Source organism: Tyto alba, unplaced genomic scaffold (assembly GCF_018691265.1).
Source record: "Tyto alba isolate M040663 unplaced genomic scaffold, T.alba_DEE_v4.0 Super-Scaffold_40, whole genome shotgun sequence".
Classification (NCBI taxonomy): domain Eukaryota; kingdom Metazoa; phylum Chordata; class Aves; order Strigiformes; family Tytonidae; genus Tyto; species Tyto alba.
This window is the reverse complement of record NW_024881316.1, coordinates 27087143-27109386: the sequence shown is the minus strand read 5'-3', so window position 1 is coordinate 27109386 and position 22244 is coordinate 27087143. Positions and strand designations below refer to the sequence as shown.

Genomic DNA, 22244 nt, shown 5'->3' with positions numbered 1-22244 from the left:
AGTATTCCCAAGCTGTCACATTTGATGCATTTAAATTAAATACAACACAGTATTTTGCATATGATTATAACGAGTAGAGGTAAGCATTATAAAATGATGAATGGTTAGTTCACTTCAGTCGTTTGCTTCCATATGGAATGTGTCAAATTGCTAGTAGAAGTAGAACTGTAGGAATGTTCCTAAATAAGTCATTTCCTTTGTAACAGAACTACGTGACACTTTTTGCACCATGACCAATGCTGCTCTTATCAAAATGGAGTATTTTTCCCTCAGTGGGTAAGGGCTGAGCATCCTGCCACTAGAAGGAGTAGTAGTGGGACAGCAAAGAGAGAGCAAAGTGATAAGGAAAGGGTTCTGGAGACCCACAATTACTGCTTTTAATTGTGTTAGAGAAAGTGGAGAAGGGGAAGGATAAAAGCAAGTCCTGCTTCTGGGAGCAAATCTTTCTACAGGAGTCATTCCCCCCAAGGTGACCACAGCAGAAATGATAGCTTTTCAAGGCTCTGGTGTGCTCAAAATAGGCAACAGAGCTGCATCTGATTCAGTGCTCTGTCTACTCCCTTAATAACCGATTTAATCCTTTATCTACAACTAGAACCAACTCCGACCCTCTGTCACATAAGCAGAATTTTATGCTTGCAAAATGTTTATTTGCATGATGAATTGACAGAAAGTTATACTGTCACTCTGTTCTACTACATCATAAAAATCCTATGCATTCTCCATTTCCAGACATGCTTACTATGAAAAGATTAAGTGTCTCCAGAGCCTTGCATTATGTGTCCCCCCCATCTTAACAAACCTCTATGTTCTCTTCTGCCTTGTGGCAATGTGTCTGAATGCTTGGTGTAGAATTTAACTGGGTTAAGATTTAACTTCATGTCAGCTTTTTCAGGTCTCCTTTCTGATATAAAACCAAAAATCTCTGTGTTAAGTGTGCATACATTTAATTGTATGAAATCAAAATTCAGAACTATCAATCTATCCACCCATGTATGTACAGATGGACCTTATTCTAGTTCCCTCTAAATACTTCAAACATTAATTGACTTCAAATAACTTAGTGGTTTCTAGGGAGGAAGAATTTATTATATCATTTGAAAACAAACAAAAACCCATGTCTGTTTAGTTCATGTTAGGAGAAAAAACTTCTGTTAGCATGGGAGATGTGCATTCAGAAAATGAAAAATAAATAAGTCAACCTTAATTGTCTCTATTATCTTGCACAGCAGAAATATATACTTATTCCAAAGAACAGGTAATCAATGCAAGTGGAAAAGCCTTTTACCACTTAGAAACTGAGACACAGTTTTAGTTGCTCTTTAATGTTCCACATGTGTTACTGAAATTTATTTCTTATCAAAACCAGTAAATCTAAAGCTTTATAGAATCCTTTAAAACACTCGTACATCTATATACCTTTAAGATATTTACTTATTATTCATATTTAAAGCAAGCAAATTTACTGCACACAAAAGAAGCTGGAGACTGCATTACAGTCAGACACAGAGTTTATTTCCATACACTGGTAAATCCCTAAATTTAATGCATAAGAATTTATCATTTAGTGGCCTGTTTCTGGCATTGAACATAGTACTGAGAAAAGCATTTCAATACCCTAAAATTAAAGGTAGCAATAAAGAAGTCTCTAAAAGAGGGATTTGTAACAAAACCCATGCTGAGTGGCTTATGTCTATGATACCCAATTGGAAACACTGGGGAGAGCCATGCCACAGAAATCCTAATTCTCAGACTTGGATACATATAGAATTAACAAAGAAACAGAAAACAGTGCTGTGTGGTCTAGGGCTGTGGGTGTGAAAAATGGTTATGAATGGTCGTGTACTCTATTCCTCTATCACAAGTCAAAATTATACTTGACCAATGTTCATCTAATTTGTTCTTGGAAGACCTCCAATGATGAAAATTCCACATTCTCCACAGGTAATCTATTCCAGTGTATCACTAGCCCCTCTGAGAAAACAAGAAAAAAATAAAGAAAAGTCTAATTTAAGATCTTGTTGAAGTAAATTTAGCTGTAATTCCTATACCTAGAAATGACATAGAAAATTATTTAATTCCTCTTTGGAGCTACTTCTATCATACTAGAAGATTGTTTCTCCTCAAACTTCTGTTTTTTTTAGACTGAAGTAATATACTTCTTTTATTGTTTTATATTTTGAATTATGATCATAGGTTTAGAACATGTTAGAAGAGGAAACTGATATTTGGAACTCCTAAACTGTGCTATATACCTCACTTTTTTATTTTAAGACTGGGTGCTAAGAGAGACATTTTTTGCATAATAGCATTTATCAAAAAGGTAAAAGGCCCAAGATTAATTCCATGCTCAAACACACAGAACAGCTAATTTTGCGATGAAGCAGTTTGGTGGTCCCAGACTCATGGCTCTGGCACAAACTGCAGATGGATGATTTCAAACCAGTTCCATAAAAAAATGTATTTGGTCTTCTACCCCAGGGCAGACATGGAACCCAGTTATGATTCTGAAATAACCTTTGCTCAGCACAGCAAAAAGTACAAGGATCTTTAACTCCACAGTGTGGTTCTATCCACTTCAGCAAGCACAAAAGTATTGATAATGACAGTGTTTGGAACCAGGATTTTAAGCAGGAAATGTTGGCATCAGCTATATTTTTATCATGACTCTGTCATAGGTTTTGAGCCCTTCCAAGTACCCACAATCCAGACAAGAGAACTTCCTTATAGTAGGTACTTCCAGTTTTCTTTTATAAACCTAGTAGGGATTAGCCAAGCATTCTTCAAGACTCTGAAATGTTTATTAACTCTTTTAAGAATGAGTGGGAGAAAAATCAAGAAGAACAAAGTCAAAGGTTGAGTCATGTATATGAAAAACAAGTGGGATAGAGAGGGGTATTTGCTCATGCCTCAGAGGAACACAGCCACTCTGTTACACTCTCACCGCCACCACGTCTTGGTCTCCAGATATCTGCAACCCATCCCTCCTAACACACACTGACCTTGACAACTTGCTTTCAGTTTTTTATTATAGCTGCTCTTCTTGCCCAGCTTTTCTCTTATTTTCTCTTCTCATCAATTCATTCATGAGCCTCAGCCTTCTTTTCCTACTATCCTCCATCATGGCAATCTGGACATGAGCTAAGCAGTGGCTAAGATGACATATGTTTTTGCCAGGATCATTTCTGGGCCCGGTACTATTTCCTCTCAGCATCTATCTACTGCTGTTGTATAAGAATTGCTATTTTCTCTGCTTATAAATATTATGAATGTAGCATGACTCATGTTTCTCTTTTTCCTTCACAAAAGAAATAAAAGCAATGACAATAAGTTCTAATTTCCTAGATAGGAGTCAGATTCTTTATACATTGCCCAGGACATTATTACATACATCTGCATTGGATAAGACTGAAATTGAAAAATATCTTCTGACCCTACCAGATTAACCCATATTAGAGATGTGTTCATACAAAATTTGATATTTTTATATTAAATATGTAAAAAAGAACTCCCCTTTTTTGGTAATACAATCAAATCTGATTTCAAACATTAATTCATACATAGTCAAGTTATTAATTACAAATGTAACCCTGCAGGACTGGTTTTAAAGAACTTAATCAAAGGACTAGTTTCAAACTTAATCAAAGGCATGTTCAATTGGAAATATCCTATAATGAAATCCATGAGCTGGACCAAATGTGTAATTTTAATGAATTTACAAAGAGAAGGCATGTGTTTTGATAACAGATACTTAATAAGTTTAGAAACATACTTTCAATTTCAGAGTTTTTTTTGAAAAATATATTCTTCATCCAGACATGCAAGTTGGAATAATTGTGTCAGAACTGTAAAAGTGACATTAAAATTGAGGAATCCTGCTGTAATAAGAAATTTCTAATAAAGATTAAACTCACTCTCTAGCTCCCAAATATTTTTCCCCTACTGCTAGCAGAAATCTACATATCCACAGCCACTTATATTGCTGAAATTATAAATCTGTCTTAAAATGAAATAAAAAATATATTTGTGAACATGCTGAATTGATAAAATGTCATAGTTATTTCTTGCACATTGTGATAAAATAACAAGGACAGACACAGTATCTAAAGTATTTCATGATTTTCTTCAGTCTGCTTAATTTTTGTTCAGTATTTTATTACTTTCTGGTACTCTTTGTCCCCTAGTTATCCATGATCAAGTCTTGGGACCTCATGTCAAGTCCTGCACACATCTGCACATTTTTCCTCCCACCTCCTGTGAATTATTCCATTCTGTCCTTAAAGTTGGGGACGTTTTTCTTAAATTTTTCAAAGATCTTTTCTCTCTATTATTTGGAACTCCTCACACACCTCATTATGTTTAGATATAGTTTTCAGTGTTAGAATGGCAAATTGGCAAACATTTCTCTGCCATTGGTGTTAAAATATGAACATAAAATATAAAAACTAGCAATCTAAAAGAAAACCACTTAAAAATTAAACTTCTCTCAAAAAAGGAGAGAGGCTAAGAAAAAAAGGATCACACTATTTTTTTAAGAATTCTGAAGTGCTGGAACATCATATTTTCATCATACAGACCTCTGTTATTTGGTCAAACAATAGTGGTAGTAATAGCAGCAGGTTATTATTGTCTGGATGGATAAGCAGTAGAAAGATAAGGGTTAAATTTGCATATAATTCCTGACAGATGAGGAATCATGAGATCTTAAATTCTGCAGAAGTATGATATAGGAGCTCATACAGTTTATGGCCCCAACTCCTCCAGCCTAACAAGTAAACACAGAATATTGTCTCTCTCCTCACACACTCAAAATACTTGAGCTCCAGAGTATGATGTCAAAATTTCAGTGCCTTTTTTTAAAAGACACTTACTGATTAGAAAGCAGAATAGCTCCCAAAGTTCCACTAACAGTATTGGCTAGATTAACTACAACAGAGTTTGGGAAGATAGGACTTGATGCGTTTACTTTTCACATTGTCTACAGCTACCTGAGCTACTCTTAGGCCTCCAAGACATCCTGCAAGTCTAGTGGATATAACATAGGAGCTTGTGCCTTTCTGGATTGGTAGATGGAGGACAGGTAAGATACCTTAGAGCACCTCAAATGACACTGGACTTCTATGTTTAAGCAAATTAATCAAAACTGTAGGTCACATACAGATGCTTAAATTTAGTCTTAATCTTGAACAGAATTGCATCCTCCACTTCCCTGAGCTTCTGGCCAAGCTGTAGGCTTAGTCATCATTCCAAGTTCTTTAGTGCAGTGTCTCTGAGCTTTCAGTTCCTATGGCAGCAACAGAAACTGCACCTAAAATGCATTTCAAGTAAGTCCAAAAAGAAGCACTTGCCCCTAAACTTACCTCATGCCCAGCTCACACACAGATTTTCCCATAATTTGGTGACCTTCAGGAAGGTCAAATAGCATCACATGCCATAACACATTATGGTATATGGGATTAGAAGACATCCTGGAGTCTGGAAGCACAGATTCTGCTTGTGGCGCAGTGGCAGTCTGAGATTCTCCCTAGACAGGGAGGGGTTTAGCCACATGGCCCATCTAAGCATGAAAATGCTTATTCTGAATGCATATCCAGAAGACACATTTAGCTACCAGATCACTCTATATAAAAGACGTGAACTGTGCTCCTTCAAAATCTTCAACCATAGCCAAATATTTGCAGCTTTTTACTTTTATTGCAAATAACACACCCTCAACAGAAGAGTAAGTATCATGACAAATATCAGTTGGCCTTTTTTTTTTAAGGTGCAAAATAGAACTTCCATCTTATGTTGTGTTTACAAATATCTGAATCATCCTTGATGGAACCTCAAACAAAATACTTTTCTTGAAGATGTGAAGCACTGCTGGTAATGTCTTACAAAGTTAGGAAGAACTAAACACAAGTTTTAATCAAAGAAATTCCCTCAAGTCTTAAATATGAATGATATAACCATTTCCTATAAACAAAGAAGACTAGAAGCAGATGCAAATGAAAACATATTAGAATAGGCCATATATGATATGAATGATAGAATTCGCAGTTTTTCTCTCCCCCACATTCCTGATCTTATCTGACATATAGTTCCTTAGTCTTCATTAACTGTTTACTGAAAAATACGTGAAAAAGCATTTTTAACTAAAACTAATTGTTCTTAACTGCTTTGTACTACTTTATGTTACTCTGTAGTTTGTGTGTGGCTTTTTATATAGCGAAAATTATAAACTACTGTTAACAGGTGCCTGGAACAGACTAAAGTAGACCATGGCTAACTCCAGGATATATAAAAAAAAAAAAGTAGAAGTTACAAATGATGTCTCTAAAACACTGCTTATAAAGTGATTTCATAAAATAATAAAATTAATTAATGAAAACTACTGAATTCTTATTAAATGTTCCATAATACAACAGTTCTATAAGCTGTGGAATATTTAGAGATATGCATTTTACTAAATAAAAAAAATACTGAAAACATATTTTTCATTTGGTCTGTACTTGACTGCATTAATCTACTTAATACTTCAAATCTACACACATTAAGTACATAAGGCAATATGTATTTGGATAAACTCATGTCAATGTGTCTCAGCATATAGCAGCATTGACAATACTATATTTCTGTTTCGTAAAACATACTTTTCAATGAAATTATAGAAATATACTCAACAAAAACCCATTATCTTACCTTGGCAGATTGGCACAGGAGAATCCCACTGATACATGCCATTCTGGTGACGCCTACATGTTGCATTATTATGACCAATCATTCTATATCCAGGTTTGCAATAATAGCGAACTTTGCTTCCAACGGGACCACCTGTTTTATTTACAATTCCACCATTCCTTAAGATAGAGTTTAAACTGCAATATGGAGCTAAATACCAAAAAAAAAGGACATTGTTAAAACCACATTAAACACACTTAATTTACAGAATTCACATTATTTATGATGTGCAAATTTCGAATATCACTAAAATTAGTACAGAATCCTTTACATTACTGCTAGAATCCTCAGTGAAGATTCAGACTTCTTATGCAGAAATATCATGAAGTTCAAAAACATAGTTTATAATCGTAAACCAGTTTATGTTACTGCATATGATAATGCTGCAATCAGGAAATGTATGGATTGTTCAGTAAGTTCACTCACAGTTTATAAACAGTATACTTCAAATTTGATAAATTTATAAATATAAAACTGCTATTTGATCTACATAATATACAAAACTAATTATGAACAGTTTTATTTAAAAAAATCCAGTGCAGTTAGACATCTAAGTAAAAAAATTAAACATTTGACAAACTTTAAAAATTTGCATGACAAAGTTCAATAGGCTGATTCAGCAGATGCATTTATTTCAGATTAAAATTAATGTAATTTTTTTATGTACACGTTCCGCTAAAGACATTACATGATGTCGTGGTTTGAGCCCAGAGGGCAGTTGAGCACCATGCAGCCATTCACTCACCCTTTCCCCCTCACTACTGGGAAGAAGAAAATGAAGCAAAAGGCTCATGAATTGAGATAAGGACAGGGAGGGATGACTCATCCATTATGGTCACGGGCAAAAGACAGACTCGTTATGGGAAGAAAAAGAACATCACTTTAATTCAAACATGAACAAAACCCAACATCTAGTAGACTGAGTAGGACAGTGAGAAGCATTACTACATCTTAAAAACACCTCACTCTAACCGTCCCTTCTTCCTGGGCTCAGCTCTGTTGCTGATCTCTCTACCTCCTCCCCTGCACCAGCACAAGGGGAAGAGGATGGGGTTTAAGGTCAGTCCTGTCTCTCCTTCCTCCTCAGAGGAAAGGCATTCCTCACAGTTCTTTTCCCTGTTCCATGTGATTCCTCTCTCATGGGAAACAGTCCTCCACAATTTTTTTTCTGACATTAGTCCTTCCCATGGGATACAGCCATTCCCATGCTGTTCTGGCATGGATCACCCCCACGTGTTGCAGTCCTCCCAGTACCGAACTACAACAGCAGCAGCTTCTTCTTCCCTCAGAGTCCCGGCTTCCTTTAAGTGCAGCACCTGCTCCAGTGTGGGCTCTTCTACAGGCTTCAGGAATATATTTGCTCCATCGCAGACCTCCATGGGTGGCAGGGTGGGCAGCCCTGCTGTCTCACCACGGGATATAGGGGGGTGTTTTATCCAAGGCACCTCCCCCACTTCTTCCTCCTTCCTTCCATTGACCTGGGTGTTTGCATAGGTGTCCTTCCTGTAACTCCTCCTCACAAGTCCCAACTACCTCTCAGGTTGCCCTTCTTAAATATGTTACTAGAGGCACATCCACCATCACTAATAGGCTTGGGTCTGGCCAGAGGCAGGTCTGACTTGTAGTTAGGGCAGCTTTCAAGATGCTTCTCACAGGGGCCACCATTGTAACCTCCTCCTCCATTACCAAAAACCCCACCACACAAACCCAGCACACATAACAACTTTTTACCAAAATAATGTAATATAAGTGAGTGCAGCTTCTTCAATGTTGAATTTACATTACATATGAAGTAAGATAGAATGTATTTGATTAAATCTAAGTTTTGGAATGAAATCAAACTTTGCTAAAGCTTAATCACTACTACTACAAATACTGTTCACAGAGAGGTTTTCCTGACCAGTATGATCCTCAAGAACTTGAGACAAAGAGATGAAATTTTTAGACATGTGTTGAGGAAGTAAAAAAAGTACAAAATTTATAACTGTGTCAAAAAGTGAGTAATAAAGACCACTGTTTTTTTTTTAAACAAGGTTGCAATATCTGCATATAAGGATGGAGTATCATTACCCAAACCAGACCCAGGTTAAGCAAAAGTACAGGATAAGTTGACATATATGTGGAGTTTAACACAAATCTGCCTTCTCTGTGCAAACATTTTTCACTGAATAAAATCAATATGAAAAAATTACCTTGACTCCATATTGATGTACAAGTCACTGCGCATGTGCAGCAATGCAACATGTCAAGCTTACAGAGATTAATATCTCTTCAGAAGAAGCACAGTAGGATCATGGCTTACAGAAAATATACCTGGCTGAACATATACCACTGAAATAAGCCTATGAACATTCTTCAGGGGGAAGACAGTGTTGAACTCCACTGGTAACTAATCATCAGTAGCAAAGACACTGAGACAGTAACTGCTGCTACAATACTAACTCTCTACATCATACTGAAACATGTCTTAGTCATACTATGACGTTCATATAATTTTCTATAGACAATTATCTAGTAGAAGTTGGGGGTTTATTTCACATGTGCATGATTACAGAATTTAGTTTACATCTATAAATATTTGTCATATTATATTTTTCTTACACATATCATTGATTTCCTTCTTTCAGCTTTCAATATCCAGCTATTTATTTTTTTCTTTGTATGTAAATTTCATCACCATAAGGTGCACTTATAATATCAATTTTCACCTAAAGATGGGTGTTTCTGTTTACTGAACAGAGATCATAGAATTGATTGGACACCTAACTGAGATGCTTCATTTAAATGTCTAGATTTAAATGCAGTGTATCAATGTCAATATTTTTAAGAAATGCTACCCAACAAAGGCAGTAAAACTAGGTCCTACATTAAAGATTCTGAAGAATGTTGGCAGCTGTTGAGATTCTATTAAAGAATTCTAGTTCTCAAGCAACATTATTTCTACTTGGAATGTCATTCTTTCACTTTGGGGGTTATTTGAAGAAATTAAATCTAAAGGGAAGAAGTAAAACAAAAACCAGGATGAAAATCAATAAGCTAGGATGGTCCAGTAAAACAATTGTTTGGGGTCATGTTCTGTACCTCTTATAAACACAATGATGTTCAGTTACACATCTAACTAAATTAAATAAATTACTAAAATATCTTTTAAATTCATAAGGGGATTTGACATTTAAAGAAGCACAATAAACATGGATTTAATTTACTTTTCACCCTATTGAGAAAAAAAAGTATATTGTATTTGCAACACAAGCTGGTTAGTACCAAAAGACCAGTGGTTAAGACTGCTGAAGTAATGTTCAGTAACCTCTTAAACACTATTTAATTTTAAATATACTAGGAGACCATAAGAATAACAGTTAAGTCCTAAACATAATATGCCATTCGGATAAAACTCCAAATTGACCTCTTCAGTACTGCAATTCTAAACAGAAAATATTTCCCATATGATGTATAACCCTGTAGCCCAGTAATACAGTCTTGCCTTTGTTAATAACAGGTCACAGACTTCATACTGAGTTTGCAAGTTCTCAAGACCAAGGTTTGCCTGGTTTGTGTTTTCTCAACCTTTATTTGACCTGCCTACATCTTTGTTTTTACTTTGTTTAACAGATCTTTTCCTTCTGGTCAGATGAGTATGACTAATTAATTTTACTTTGCATTATGTTTGTAATTGTCTATTATTTTTTTTACATAGTACAATCATAGTTCCATATAAGTACTTGTAACAAGTAATTATTCTGTATAGAGTAAGTTATTTAGGACCCTAGCCTGGTAACATGTAAACAAATACAGGCCTGGTCTAACAGCAGAGGCCTGTGTTTAACAGCTGTGGCCCCAGATTACCAAATTTTAGAATTCCAACACTGTTAACAGTATCTCTGACACCTATAACAATGTATATTTTGTGATATGATCATATATATTTGGATAACATGTTTAAAACAGCTACTTAACACAGATCAGATCTACCTCCTACTCTTACAGAGATGTTTATTAATGACATTTTAAAGTAGAGGCAGTAGGCAGTTAATATGTCAGAATCCAGCAACGATTCAAGCAAACAGTGCCTGTAGTCCTCATCCATGTAAAAGCCCTACCAAAACTCAGAGTACTTTGTGCTGCAAAAGCAGTGAAATACGAATAGAAAAGGCTGATACTTAAACAATTTATTATGTCTGAAGTATACATAGCATGAAAATAAGTAAATCATGTGAAGCACATAATCTAAAATTCTGGACAGATTTTTATTTTAAACTCTGAAAATCCCATTGAAGACTCTAACACTTTTTGAAACAGTGGAAGAATATTGATAACACTCCATACAATTCCATTCTTAATATATGGTTGAGTAATTTTTAATGTTTAAACTGGAGTCCCCTCAGAGGCCAGGATGAAGCATACACAACGTCTTCTAGGATAAGGAACTGACATATTAACTAAAGAACCACATACAATTCAATAAATAAAAAATGTCTGAAGTTCTGGAGTGTAAGCAAATGCTTAAAGAATGTCAGACTGAAAACTACAGCCACTGTCTGCTGAGTGAAAATTCTGGGCTTAAGCAGAAATCTCTACAGAGTGCTCATAAATATTGCAGTCTTGTATCAAGGACCACTGGAATAAAACGCTCTTTTTCTCCCAGCCAGTTTCTGAGAGGAGATCTGTCCTGGAACTTCATGAGGCTTAATTTATATCGGTGCAATGACATAGTAGTGCTCTCATCTAGGAACGATAGTTCTTTACTACAAAATGTGATAAACTTCTATGAAGCTGTTCCAATGACCTGAAATAGCTTTACATTTACAGATTTAGTTTACTTTTCCAAATGACATAACATCCACATTCTTTCAAGGCCTCTTAAATACCAGTGTTTTTTGCAAGACAACATAACATTTTCAGCTCACCTATAATCACAATGTTCATTTGTCACTTGCAATTGAAGACCAACAGGGTAATAACTGCCTAGCTAAATCACATATCACTAGTCGACTGATGTGTGAACAGCAGAACAGATAGGCACTGATTTTCCATTTCCAGGACCATACTCTTCCTTTGACAGAGCATATTCTCTTAAGACCTGTAACATTTAAACATTTATGCAGAGATTTTTTTTTTTGCTGTTTGAGTCACTCTATCTAAGGGAAGTTCAATTAGATAACTCTCAATTTCAAATTAAAATTCTTTGAAACTGATGTCTAAATCCATCTGATGACTTTGTAAATCTCAGTCTTACAGTGAATGACATTTTGTCTAAGAATTTATTTTGGCAAAGTACTTAATTTCCCAGCAGTAACTTTGATCAATAGTCCAAAAACCTATATGAAGAAAATATTTATAATTATTCACTGAAACAGTCCTATGTTTTGAATTTAAAATTTTATCATTTATATAGAAATATGTAAATTTTAATTAAATATATAAAACATATAAATATAAATATAATTTATATAAAATATAGATTATAAAAAACATTCAAATTCCATGTTGTTTTTGTTTAGTTTATATGCTGACAGATAAATTTTTTTGCTGACAGATAAATTGTCACAGCTTAGTCCATTGCTTCCTTCTAACTTTCTCTTTTGGATACTTACTTGTCCTCATCATCGTCACCAGGAGATCTTACGTGCTTTGTGCTGCTATTCTTTAAATACCCAAGGAGGCAGAGGTTTACTGTCATTCTCATTTTATAGATAAAAATGAGACACTGGCTTAAGTAATTAGGTAGGATCACACAAGAAAACTAACCATACCTTTTCTGATTACTAAAACATTTCCTTAATTAATGAAGAATACATTCCATATATTATTTTTCACTTTATAATATACAGATTATAAAAGGAGAACATTATTCAACCAAGCAACAAAAAATGTTCCGGTTATCATTCTTTTTCTTTTATATTTTACCTTTAAATCTAACAAGTAAACAGTATGAAAACAGCAAGGTAAATTTGTGAAAGCCTATTACCTCTTTAGTGATACAATTGTGACTGTCTGCCTCTTCAGAAATTAAATACCTGAGCAAATAACCTGCTATGTTCTTACTGATGTTTCAACAGTTATAAATGATCCTGTTTATATTTATCTTGATTCAAAGTACTTTATAAACCTCCATTGTGTGACTTTCCTGCTGTATTTACTACAGCAAATCACCACCTGAAAGTTTAAGAACCACAGAAGAAACAGTTATAAAGAGTCTGATGAACTTCATACAATTCCCTTGTCACATCTAACCAGCTACTGGAAAATGTAAACACAAAACCAAACCAATCAATAGTCTTCTAAAATAAAATAGAGAGGAAATAGAAACAGTTGTTTCACAAGTACAAAGCTTAAAAATAAAATTAAATGAATGGTGAAGAACTAAGCTTCTTGCAATTACAGATGAGGTTACAAGAGCAGAATAAAGGTATGGTGGGTTGATCCTGGTTGAACACCAAGTGCCCACCAAAGCCACTCTATCACTCCCCTTCCTCAGCTGGAAAGGGGGAGGAAAAATACAGTGAAAGGCTCATGTGTCAAGATAAGGACAGAGAGATCACTCAGCAATTACCATCACAGACAAAACAGACTTAAGGAAAATAAATTTATTTCCGGTCAAATCCAAGTATGATAATGAGAAATAAGAAATAAATCTTAAAACACCTTCCCCCCATCCCTCCATTCTTCCTTGACTCAACTTCACTCCCAGTTTCCTCTGCCTCCTCCCCCACAGTGGCATACCGGGGACAGGGAATGGGGGTTGTGGGCAGTTCATCACCCGTTGTTTCTCCTGCTCCTTCCTCTTCAGGGGGAGGACTCTTCACACCCTTCCCCTGCTCCAGTGTGGGGTGTCTTCCATGGGAGATAGTCCTCCATGAATTTCTTCAATGTGGGTCCTTTCCATGGGCTGCAGTTTTTCACAGACTTCTTCAGTGTGTCTCCCCCACGGGGATCACAAGTCCTGTGAGCAAACCCCCTCCAGCGTGAGTTCTTCTCTCCACAGTACCACAGGTCCTGCCAGGAGCATGTTCCTGTGCAGGCTTTCCACAGGGTCACAGCCTTCTTTGGGCATCCACCTGCTCAAGCATGGGGTCCTCCACAGGCTGTAGGTGGATTTCTGCTTCACCATTAACCTCCATGGGCTATGGGGGGACAACCTACTTCACCATGGTCTTCACCACAGGTTGAAGGAGAATCTCTCCTCCTTCTTCATTGACCTTGGTGTCTGCAGAGTGTTGCTCCCACATATTCTCACTCCTCTCTCTGGCTGCAGTTACCCAGTTTTTTTATCTCCTTTGAAATATGTTACCACAGAGGCACTACCAGTATCACTGATGAGCTCAGACTTGGCCTGTCATAGAGCCAGCTAACAATGGCTCTATTTGTACTCTAGCAGCTTCTCACAGAAGCCACACTGCTAGCCCCCCCTGCTATCAAAACCTTGCCATGCAAATCCAATATATAAGGTAACATAAAGATCTATGGTGGGGTTTTTAATATTTATATATCTACAGTTCTATTGGCAGGCACTTACAAATTATCTAAGTAACCACATGCTTTATTTACTCTTGAATGACTAACTAAAATTTTTTAAAAAATCTATAAATGTTATAGAGACAATGTCAACTTGAAAAATAGCAAGTTAAGTTCCCCTCTGCTTCCCAAATCACCATGCATCCAGCGGGTGTGCCAAGTACTGTAGTGCACTTTCATTTCTTCCACCACTACATAAAAAAAAATAATTCACCACTTCTTTGTTATGTTTTTATACTAGCTTGCTTGGATAGGAATGTGCATGCAGGTTTATAAATTATTGAGGGAGAACAATGCCAAGTAGCATGTTCTGCAGGTGTCTTTTAAAGCAGTTTCAAACTTTCATCTCTTACAGAGTGGGTTTCTTAGCCTGGGATCAGCAAGTTCTGCTTTCTGCACTCACAGATCTTCCCCATTTGTAATAAACTGAACAGTTTTGCTGGAACCCAGCTGCATCACGAACTCAAGTTCAAGCACTACAAAACAACAATCAAGCATTAAAAAAAAAAAAAAAAAATTCAGCACACAATACCTTTTCCTTATATTTTTGATATCCATTTCAATGATTTTACCATAATACATCCCTTTCAAATAAAAAAATAATTACTTCCCTAGAGCTGCAAGAAATTTTAACTGATGCTTCCCCACCTAGTTTCACTATGCTATACAGATACTCACTACATTAAGATATAATTTACTATCTAGGAGTTATTGAAGTTAGGAAATTTATTATTTAATTAAAATTATGCTAGTTCCTCAATAATATATGAAAACCCTTAAAAGAATATCCCTCTGCTGTAATGCTATGACTCTTTTCTGCTATGATTTAGCAAAAAGCCTTAAACCGCAAGATAGAAAACATACAAGTAGCATTAGACAAATACCCTACACAAGTAAAGTCATATGCTAAAGAAAATATTGAGCATTTATCTGAAAGCTTCTAGCACTTTTAAAAAGTGAAGAAAAATTTATATCTACAAGTGAAATCTAGTTTTGACAAAACTACAATTTGCAAAATTGTGTGCACAGGCATAGCTGGAGAAGAAAGGGCGGTTTGTGGGAGGGCAGTAATTCACTTCAATGGGTTCTTCATTATGAGGAAGCCTGCTGGCTCAGTCACAGCTGCCATGGTATCAATAGCCTTTTTGGGATCTTGCATTTTTCCTGCTTTCATGATGTTGCTTTCTTTCATTAAGATTCAAAACCAATTGTTTATGCTGCCGCTCACTGTTACTCTTCTTTCATGCTGATTATTTCCATTGAACCTCATATAAAATGTACAGAAGTTTAGAGAAAAATGCAGGCGCTGACTGTTAGTGAAGCATAAAAAGCAAAATAGTTGTTTGTTGCTAAAACATAGCCAAAAGGATTTCATATCTCTTTCCAGTCCCCCAGTTTTATTATTAGCTGTGGCTAGTGCCATAATAATTGATGAACTGAGCCTAGCGATAAGACAGACCACCTCTCCACTACCGCAAAGCATGTTCTGTATGCACACAAAGGTGTAAAATAATTCCTCATTCCTCAAAAATCAGTCTCCTTTATAATTTGATACTTACAAAATAAAGCCTTTACATTAAGTTTGTTCTTGTAACCCTGTTATTACTTTCTCACTTTAAATTCATGACAGAAGTCCCACTCCCTTCACTGCCACATGTGAGGCTTATCATGTCACCTACTTGTTCCTTCTTCCACACTCTCAATCCATCTGCTAGGTCCTGCAATTGTCTTTTCCCTATGAAAAGTTAAATGAACGTCCAGTATGTTTGAAAACAACCTCCATTTCCCCCATCCTTTGGTTTCAGTTTGTCTGTAGTAACACTCCAAAGGCTGCTTGCAAGGTGGAGATAATGCTTTTACTAACTGTTTGTGTTTTGTTTTGTTTTGTTTTGTTTTGTTTTTTCCTAACTGCTCGTAGTTCTGTTTATAGGTTTTAAGTCCCCAAATCAATAATCATTATTATGCCAGGTTCAGCCCTGGTCTTCTGCTTCAGTAACAAGAGAAGCTTTCCAGAGGTTAGCATGGATGCTCCAGGAAAAGAGTGAGCTCTGTAAAAATCATCTCCCCAAATGACATTTAGCATGACTAAATGGGAGATACCTCATGCTTGATAAAATGTTGTTCGGAAACATTCTTCGTATTCCTTTCTCTACTTAATTCATATTGGTAATTACTAGCTACCAAAATTAACACACATCTTTACCATGTCAATCAAGTCCAAACACAGAAAAAGCAAATGTTAACAACAGACAGTAATTATCACCCCTCTCTCTCTCTTTCACTCACTATTTACATCATATAAATGATCCCTAATCCAAGACTTTTAGAAGCAATGTGTCTGCAGATGTATGTGTGAAAACATATTAAATAGACTGTAAACTGAATGAGGGTGAACGAGTTTACACATTGAGCAGAATCCAGAATTGCAACAGAATTGCAGAATCATCATGGAATCATAGAATAACAGGTTGGAAGGGATCTCAAGGATCATCTGGTCCAACTTTTCTTGGCAAAAGCATGGTCTAGACAAGATGGCCCAGCACCTTGTCCAGCTGAATCTTAGAAGTGTCCAATGTTGGGGCATCCACCACTTCCCTGGGGAGATTATTCCAATGACTGATTGTTCTCATTGTGAAAAATTTTCCTCTTGTGACCAGAGGGTCCCCAGGAGTAACTTGTACCCGTGACACCTTGTATCTTCCATGTAACAACTTGTAAAAAGGGAGTCTCCATCTTCTTTGTTGTTAACCCTTTAAATACTGGAACATGATGATAAGGTCTTTCCTAAGCCTTCTCTTCTCAAGGCTGGACAAACTCAATTTTATCAGCCTTTCCTCATATGACAGGCTTCCCAGTCCTATGATCATCTTCGTAGCCCTCCTCTGGACTTTCTCCAGCCTGTCCACATCTTTTTTGTACAGAGGAGACCAAAACTGAACACAGAATTCCACGTGTGGTCTAATCAAGAGCTGAGTCAAGTGGGAAAATTGCTTCTTTCTCTCTGCTGGTGATGCCATTGATGATGCAACTCATCATCCTGTTGGCTTTTGTTGTTGCTGCAGCTCACTGTTCTCTCAAACTCAGCTTGCTGTATACCAGGACCTCCAGGTCCCTTTCCACAAATCTCTTCAATGGAGTAGATCCCAGCTTGTGCTGCACTCCTGGATTATGTTTTTACAGATGCAAGACCTTACACTTGCCCTTGTTGAACTTCATAAGGTTCTTATTAGCCCACTCTTTCAGCCTATCCAGGTCTTCCTGCACAGTGACTTTCCTTTCCAAAGAGTTCACTTCCCCACTCAGTTTGGTATCATCAGCAAACTTCATCAGGGTATACTTCATCCCATCATCCAGATCACTTACGAAGATATTAAACAGTGTTGGGCCTGATATCTACCCCTAGGGGACCCCACTTATGACAGGTTACCAGTTTGAAATTGAGCTATTTACCACCACCCTCTGGGTGTGGCCTGTCAGCCAGTTCCCCACCCACCTCACAGACCACTTGTCTAGACCTTAACATATCAGTTTCTCTGGGAGGAAGCTGTGGGGAACTGTATCAAAAGCCTTGGAGAAATTCTGTCTGCTGCTCATCCCACATCAAACAATCAGGCTACTTTGCCAGAGAAGGCTATCAAGTTTGTCAAGCAGGATTAGCCCTTGGTGAATCCATGCTGGCTTTTCCCAATCATATGCTTCGTTTGACTTGTGATAGACCCCAGAAGGATTCATTCCATAACTTTCCCAGAGATTAAAGTAAAACTGATGGGCCTGTGATTTCCTGGATCCTCCTTTAAGCCCTTCTTGGTAGATGGGGGTGACATTAGCCTTACTCCAATCTTCTGGAATGTCCCCTGATCTCCATGATTTCTCTAAGTTTATGGACACCAGCCTCCTAACAACATCAGCCAGCTCTCTTAACACCCTTGGGTGGATAACATCAGGGCCCTCGATTTGTGGAGGTCAAGCTCCTGTAACAGTTTGCATAACAACTTTTCCGTCACTGATGGTGGGTCTGTGTTTGCATCAACCTGAATTTTTGTTCACACAGCCTGGGGCCCAACAGTGCTGGTAAAGACAGAGGTGAAGAAAGTGTTGAGACCCTCTGCCTTCTCAGCATTTTTGGTGACTAATTCACCTCTCCTGTTTAAAAGCAGGTCAATACTTTCCTTCTGTTTCTGCTTGCTCTTTATATACATGAAGAACCCTTTCTTGTAGTTTTTGATACCTTTGTCCAATTCCAATTCAAACTGAGATTCTGCTTTTCTAACTGCACCTTTGCATGCCCTGGTAATGCCCTTGTAGTTCTTAATGGTTATTCATCCACTTTTCCAACTCTGGTACCCTTGTCTGTTGGTTTTGAGCAGCCTCAGAAGCTTGCAGTTAAGTCAAGGGGGTCTCTTGCTCTGCCTACTTCCCTTACCGTTAAAGGGAATGAATTGGTTTTGTGCATCCAGGAGAGAGTTTTTGAAAAACTCTGATCACTAGTTAGCTCTTCTATCCTCCACAGAAGCTTCCCATAGAATCTCTCCCACCTAAGTTCTGAGCAAGCTGGAGTTTCCTCTTCTAAAATCTAAAACCTTTGTCTTCAGCATGCTCAGCAGGATCCCAAACTCCACAATATTGTGATCACTGCTGCCAAGGCTATCACCAACCAAGATACTACAAAGTAGATTTTCTTATCAGTAGGAAGTCCAGCAGTGCCTCATTTGTGGTTGACACATCTGACAATTGTATGAGGAAGCAGTCATCTATTCATTCTAGGAACCTGATGGATGACACGTGAGCTGCTGTTTTTCCAAGAAATGTCTGGGTAGTTGAAGTCACCCATAAGAACCAGGTTGTGTTGACCTGAAGCTTGTTTAAGTGACCCAAATGCTTCTCCATTGGTCTTACTGTCTTGGTTTGGAGGTTGGTAGCAGATATCTATTTAAGATCCCCCTTGGAGATGATCCCTCTGATCTTGACCCAGAGGCATTCAATAGGGCTTCCACAATCACTGTAGTTGAATTCTGTACATTCAAGGTTCTCCTTAACATAGAGCGCAACTCCACCACCTCTTCCTCCCTGCTTGTCTTTACAAAACAGCCTATAGCTATCCATCACAATCCTCCAGTCATGTGAGTTGTCCCACCATGTTTCAGTTATTCCTATGACATGATAACTTTCCAACTGGGCATGGAGCTCCAGTTCCTCCTGTTTGATCACCAGGCTGTGTGCGTTGGTATACATACACTTGGGGTAGTTGGTCTTCCGGTTCATATTTTGGAAGGCAGCTAAAGAACATTTGTCACTAATTTGGTTGGCCTGGCTTATTCTCCAGTTGGTTGTAATGGCGTGAGAGTCACCACTTTGGACACTGTCCCCCAATTCCTTCAGGTTAAAGCCCACCTCACCAAGTTTGCCAGACTGCTACCAGATTTCCTTGCCTCTTCTAGACAGGCAGATCCCATCCCTCCCTAAAAGGCTATAGTCATTGAAGAATGTCCTGCTGTCATAAAAGCCAAAGACATCACAACAGCACCAGTCATGAAGCTAGAAGCTGATTTTCATTATACATCTATTTCTGGCTGCACCCTTTCCTCTAACTGGTAAAACAGAAGAAAAGATAACTTAGGCACCAATACTTTTTGCTTGCACTCACAGGGTTTTGTAGTCTTCCTTGATTCTGCCCAGGTTATACCATAATATATTATATATATCATTCGTGCCCACATGAAATAGTAGTAATGGATAATATTCTGTGCTCTTGACAAGTTGTGGCACTCTCTTGGCAACATCTTGGACCTCAGCTTGCAGAAGACAGCATACCTCTCGTGATTCCTTGTCAGGCTGGCAGATGGGCACCTCAGTGCCCCTCAACAGAGGGTCACCCACTATGAGCACTCGTTGCTTCCTATTGCAGTATCCACTGTGTGCTTCTGGTACAGTTCCTCCTTTCAGACTTTGCTCATAAGTGTCTACAGCTGTTAATGCTTCATATCTGTTTTTGGTTGCAATGCTGGAGAATAGCACTGGTAACTGACTTTTTTTCTTAATAAGGGACATAATTTTTAACACTATTCAGGTAGTCTATTTATATATTTTCATGCACCACAACAGCAGATTCACATTCAACCTATTGAAGAAGTGAATTATTCTTTTCCCACTGGTTTTCAATTTAATTTATACATGAAGAAATGCATAGTAATAAGAGTTGTGAAATGCAACTCAAGGAAATTGTAAACCTAATAACTGTGTACTGAAATGCAGGTGGAGTACCCTATACCATTTCAGGATCAGAAATTCTTACTCGAGGACTTCTGTGTAAATCTAAGGGCTATCCCTCCCACTACATTTCAAATACCTTACTCCAGGTCTGGTAAGACAAGACAGCAGTTTGCATACAGAAGTATTAATTTGAGAAGTATTAATCTAGAGATCTTTGGCAAACTGGGAAAAAACAGAGTCCAAGTCATGTGCTTACCTTGAACTTGCAATAGAATGATTACACATCCTCAAAATGTACATTATAATAAATTGTCTTCAGAGAAACAAAAATTATATTTCATGTCCTAATTTGATGCTAAATGGTATATGCATCCACAAAGTATAATTTAATGGAAATCATTAATAGTTACCTGAATAACGGATCTTGAATCCTTTCTTGCTGGTTGCATGATCAGTTGACCAGCGAAGATATAGCTGATTCATTTTGCTTGTAAAGTTCAGTTGTCCGGTATGATTTCCACTTAAAGCAATCAGTAAAGGGCTTTGTCCAGAAGAACCTTCAGAGATGAATAAAGAAATCTTTGAAGTTTTAAAGTTCTACCAGTTTAAGTAATCCTTTCCACATTTTAACTTGGCTGTGAATGTGAATATACAAGGAAAGAATAGGAAGTAACCAAACACATGGTTGCCAGTGAAATAAAAATCTTGGTACAAACAAACTGAAATATAAAACAATGAGATTTTTTGCCATAAACACTAAAAAAAAAATAGTGGTTAATTTTTAAAATTCATTTCTATTTGGAAATATTCCTTTGAATAAGGCTATGTTTCTACTTTTGTCCTTTTATATCTATTTTTATTTAAGCTGTTTTCCAACTGGTGAGTGGTAGCAAATCTATATAATCTTCAACATTATACAGTTTGTATAATTTAAACCACCACCATATTACATAGGGAACACATTAGCTAAAATATGCTCTGTTACATGTAAGATCATCGCAGTTTCACTATGGAATACACATGTGTACATGTGCTTTGAATTTACAATACATACTTCATTAGGTCTCAGTTCTGTTAATTGATAGTGTGTTTATTATAGTATCATTTTAGTATAAAAAAATACAGGATGATGAAAAATTGTGTGCTGGCACTATACCAATATCTTTACCACAATAAAACCCTAGAAGCACAAATAATGATTTGGGGGCTAATTATATAACAAAACAACATATATTCAAGAGAAAAAAAAAAAATCTATATATCAAACCAATCTCCAACTGGAAGCTTTCTAAAACATGAAATGGCATTTTCTTCATCCATATGAAGGTTATGTTTTCTCCAGGTGAACTCCTTCTTTTCATATCCTCACTATGTGTTTTGCTCCACATTTTTCAAGTTTAGAAAAACCATGTTCAACCAACATTATCTTGGCCACAGCAATTTCAAATAAAGAGGCATTTTTGCTGAGCTGGAGCAGCTGCAGCCTGATCAGCTCTTCTTATCTTGCATGAAAACACAAAAATAAAACTGAATCAAGTGACACCTAAAAATTGAATACAATTGTTGTCAGACTTGTCCCCCTCCAGTTCATTAAAAATTAGCACATTTACTGATTGGGACATTTTAAGTAGAAAAGGGAGGCTATAGAAGCCACAGCAAAACATAAAGATTAAGACAACCTCCCAATTTTTAGGAACTGCAGTTCAGTCACCATAACGACAATACTACAATTAAATAAGTATTACTAAATAAATTCTAAATTATAAATACATGTTCAAAATAAGCACAAATAAGCA

At 36.9% G+C, this 22244-nt stretch overlaps 1 protein-coding gene across 2 annotated transcripts in view; it reads right to left on the bottom strand.

The window, feature by feature from the left end:
• Positions 1–22244, bottom strand: part of CSMD1 (CUB and Sushi multiple domains 1) — a 1179538-nt gene that overhangs the window by 92151 nt on the left and 1065143 nt on the right. For both annotated transcript variants that reach the window (XM_042802880.1, XM_042802881.1), the window contains exons 48-49: positions 20859–21005; positions 6685–6873 (exon numbers count right to left, since the gene is read on the bottom strand). In XM_042802880.1, the coding sequence (XP_042658814.1) occupies positions 6685–6873; positions 20859–21005 (336 nt within the window). The remainder of the gene's footprint in view (positions 1–6684; positions 6874–20858; positions 21006–22244) is intronic.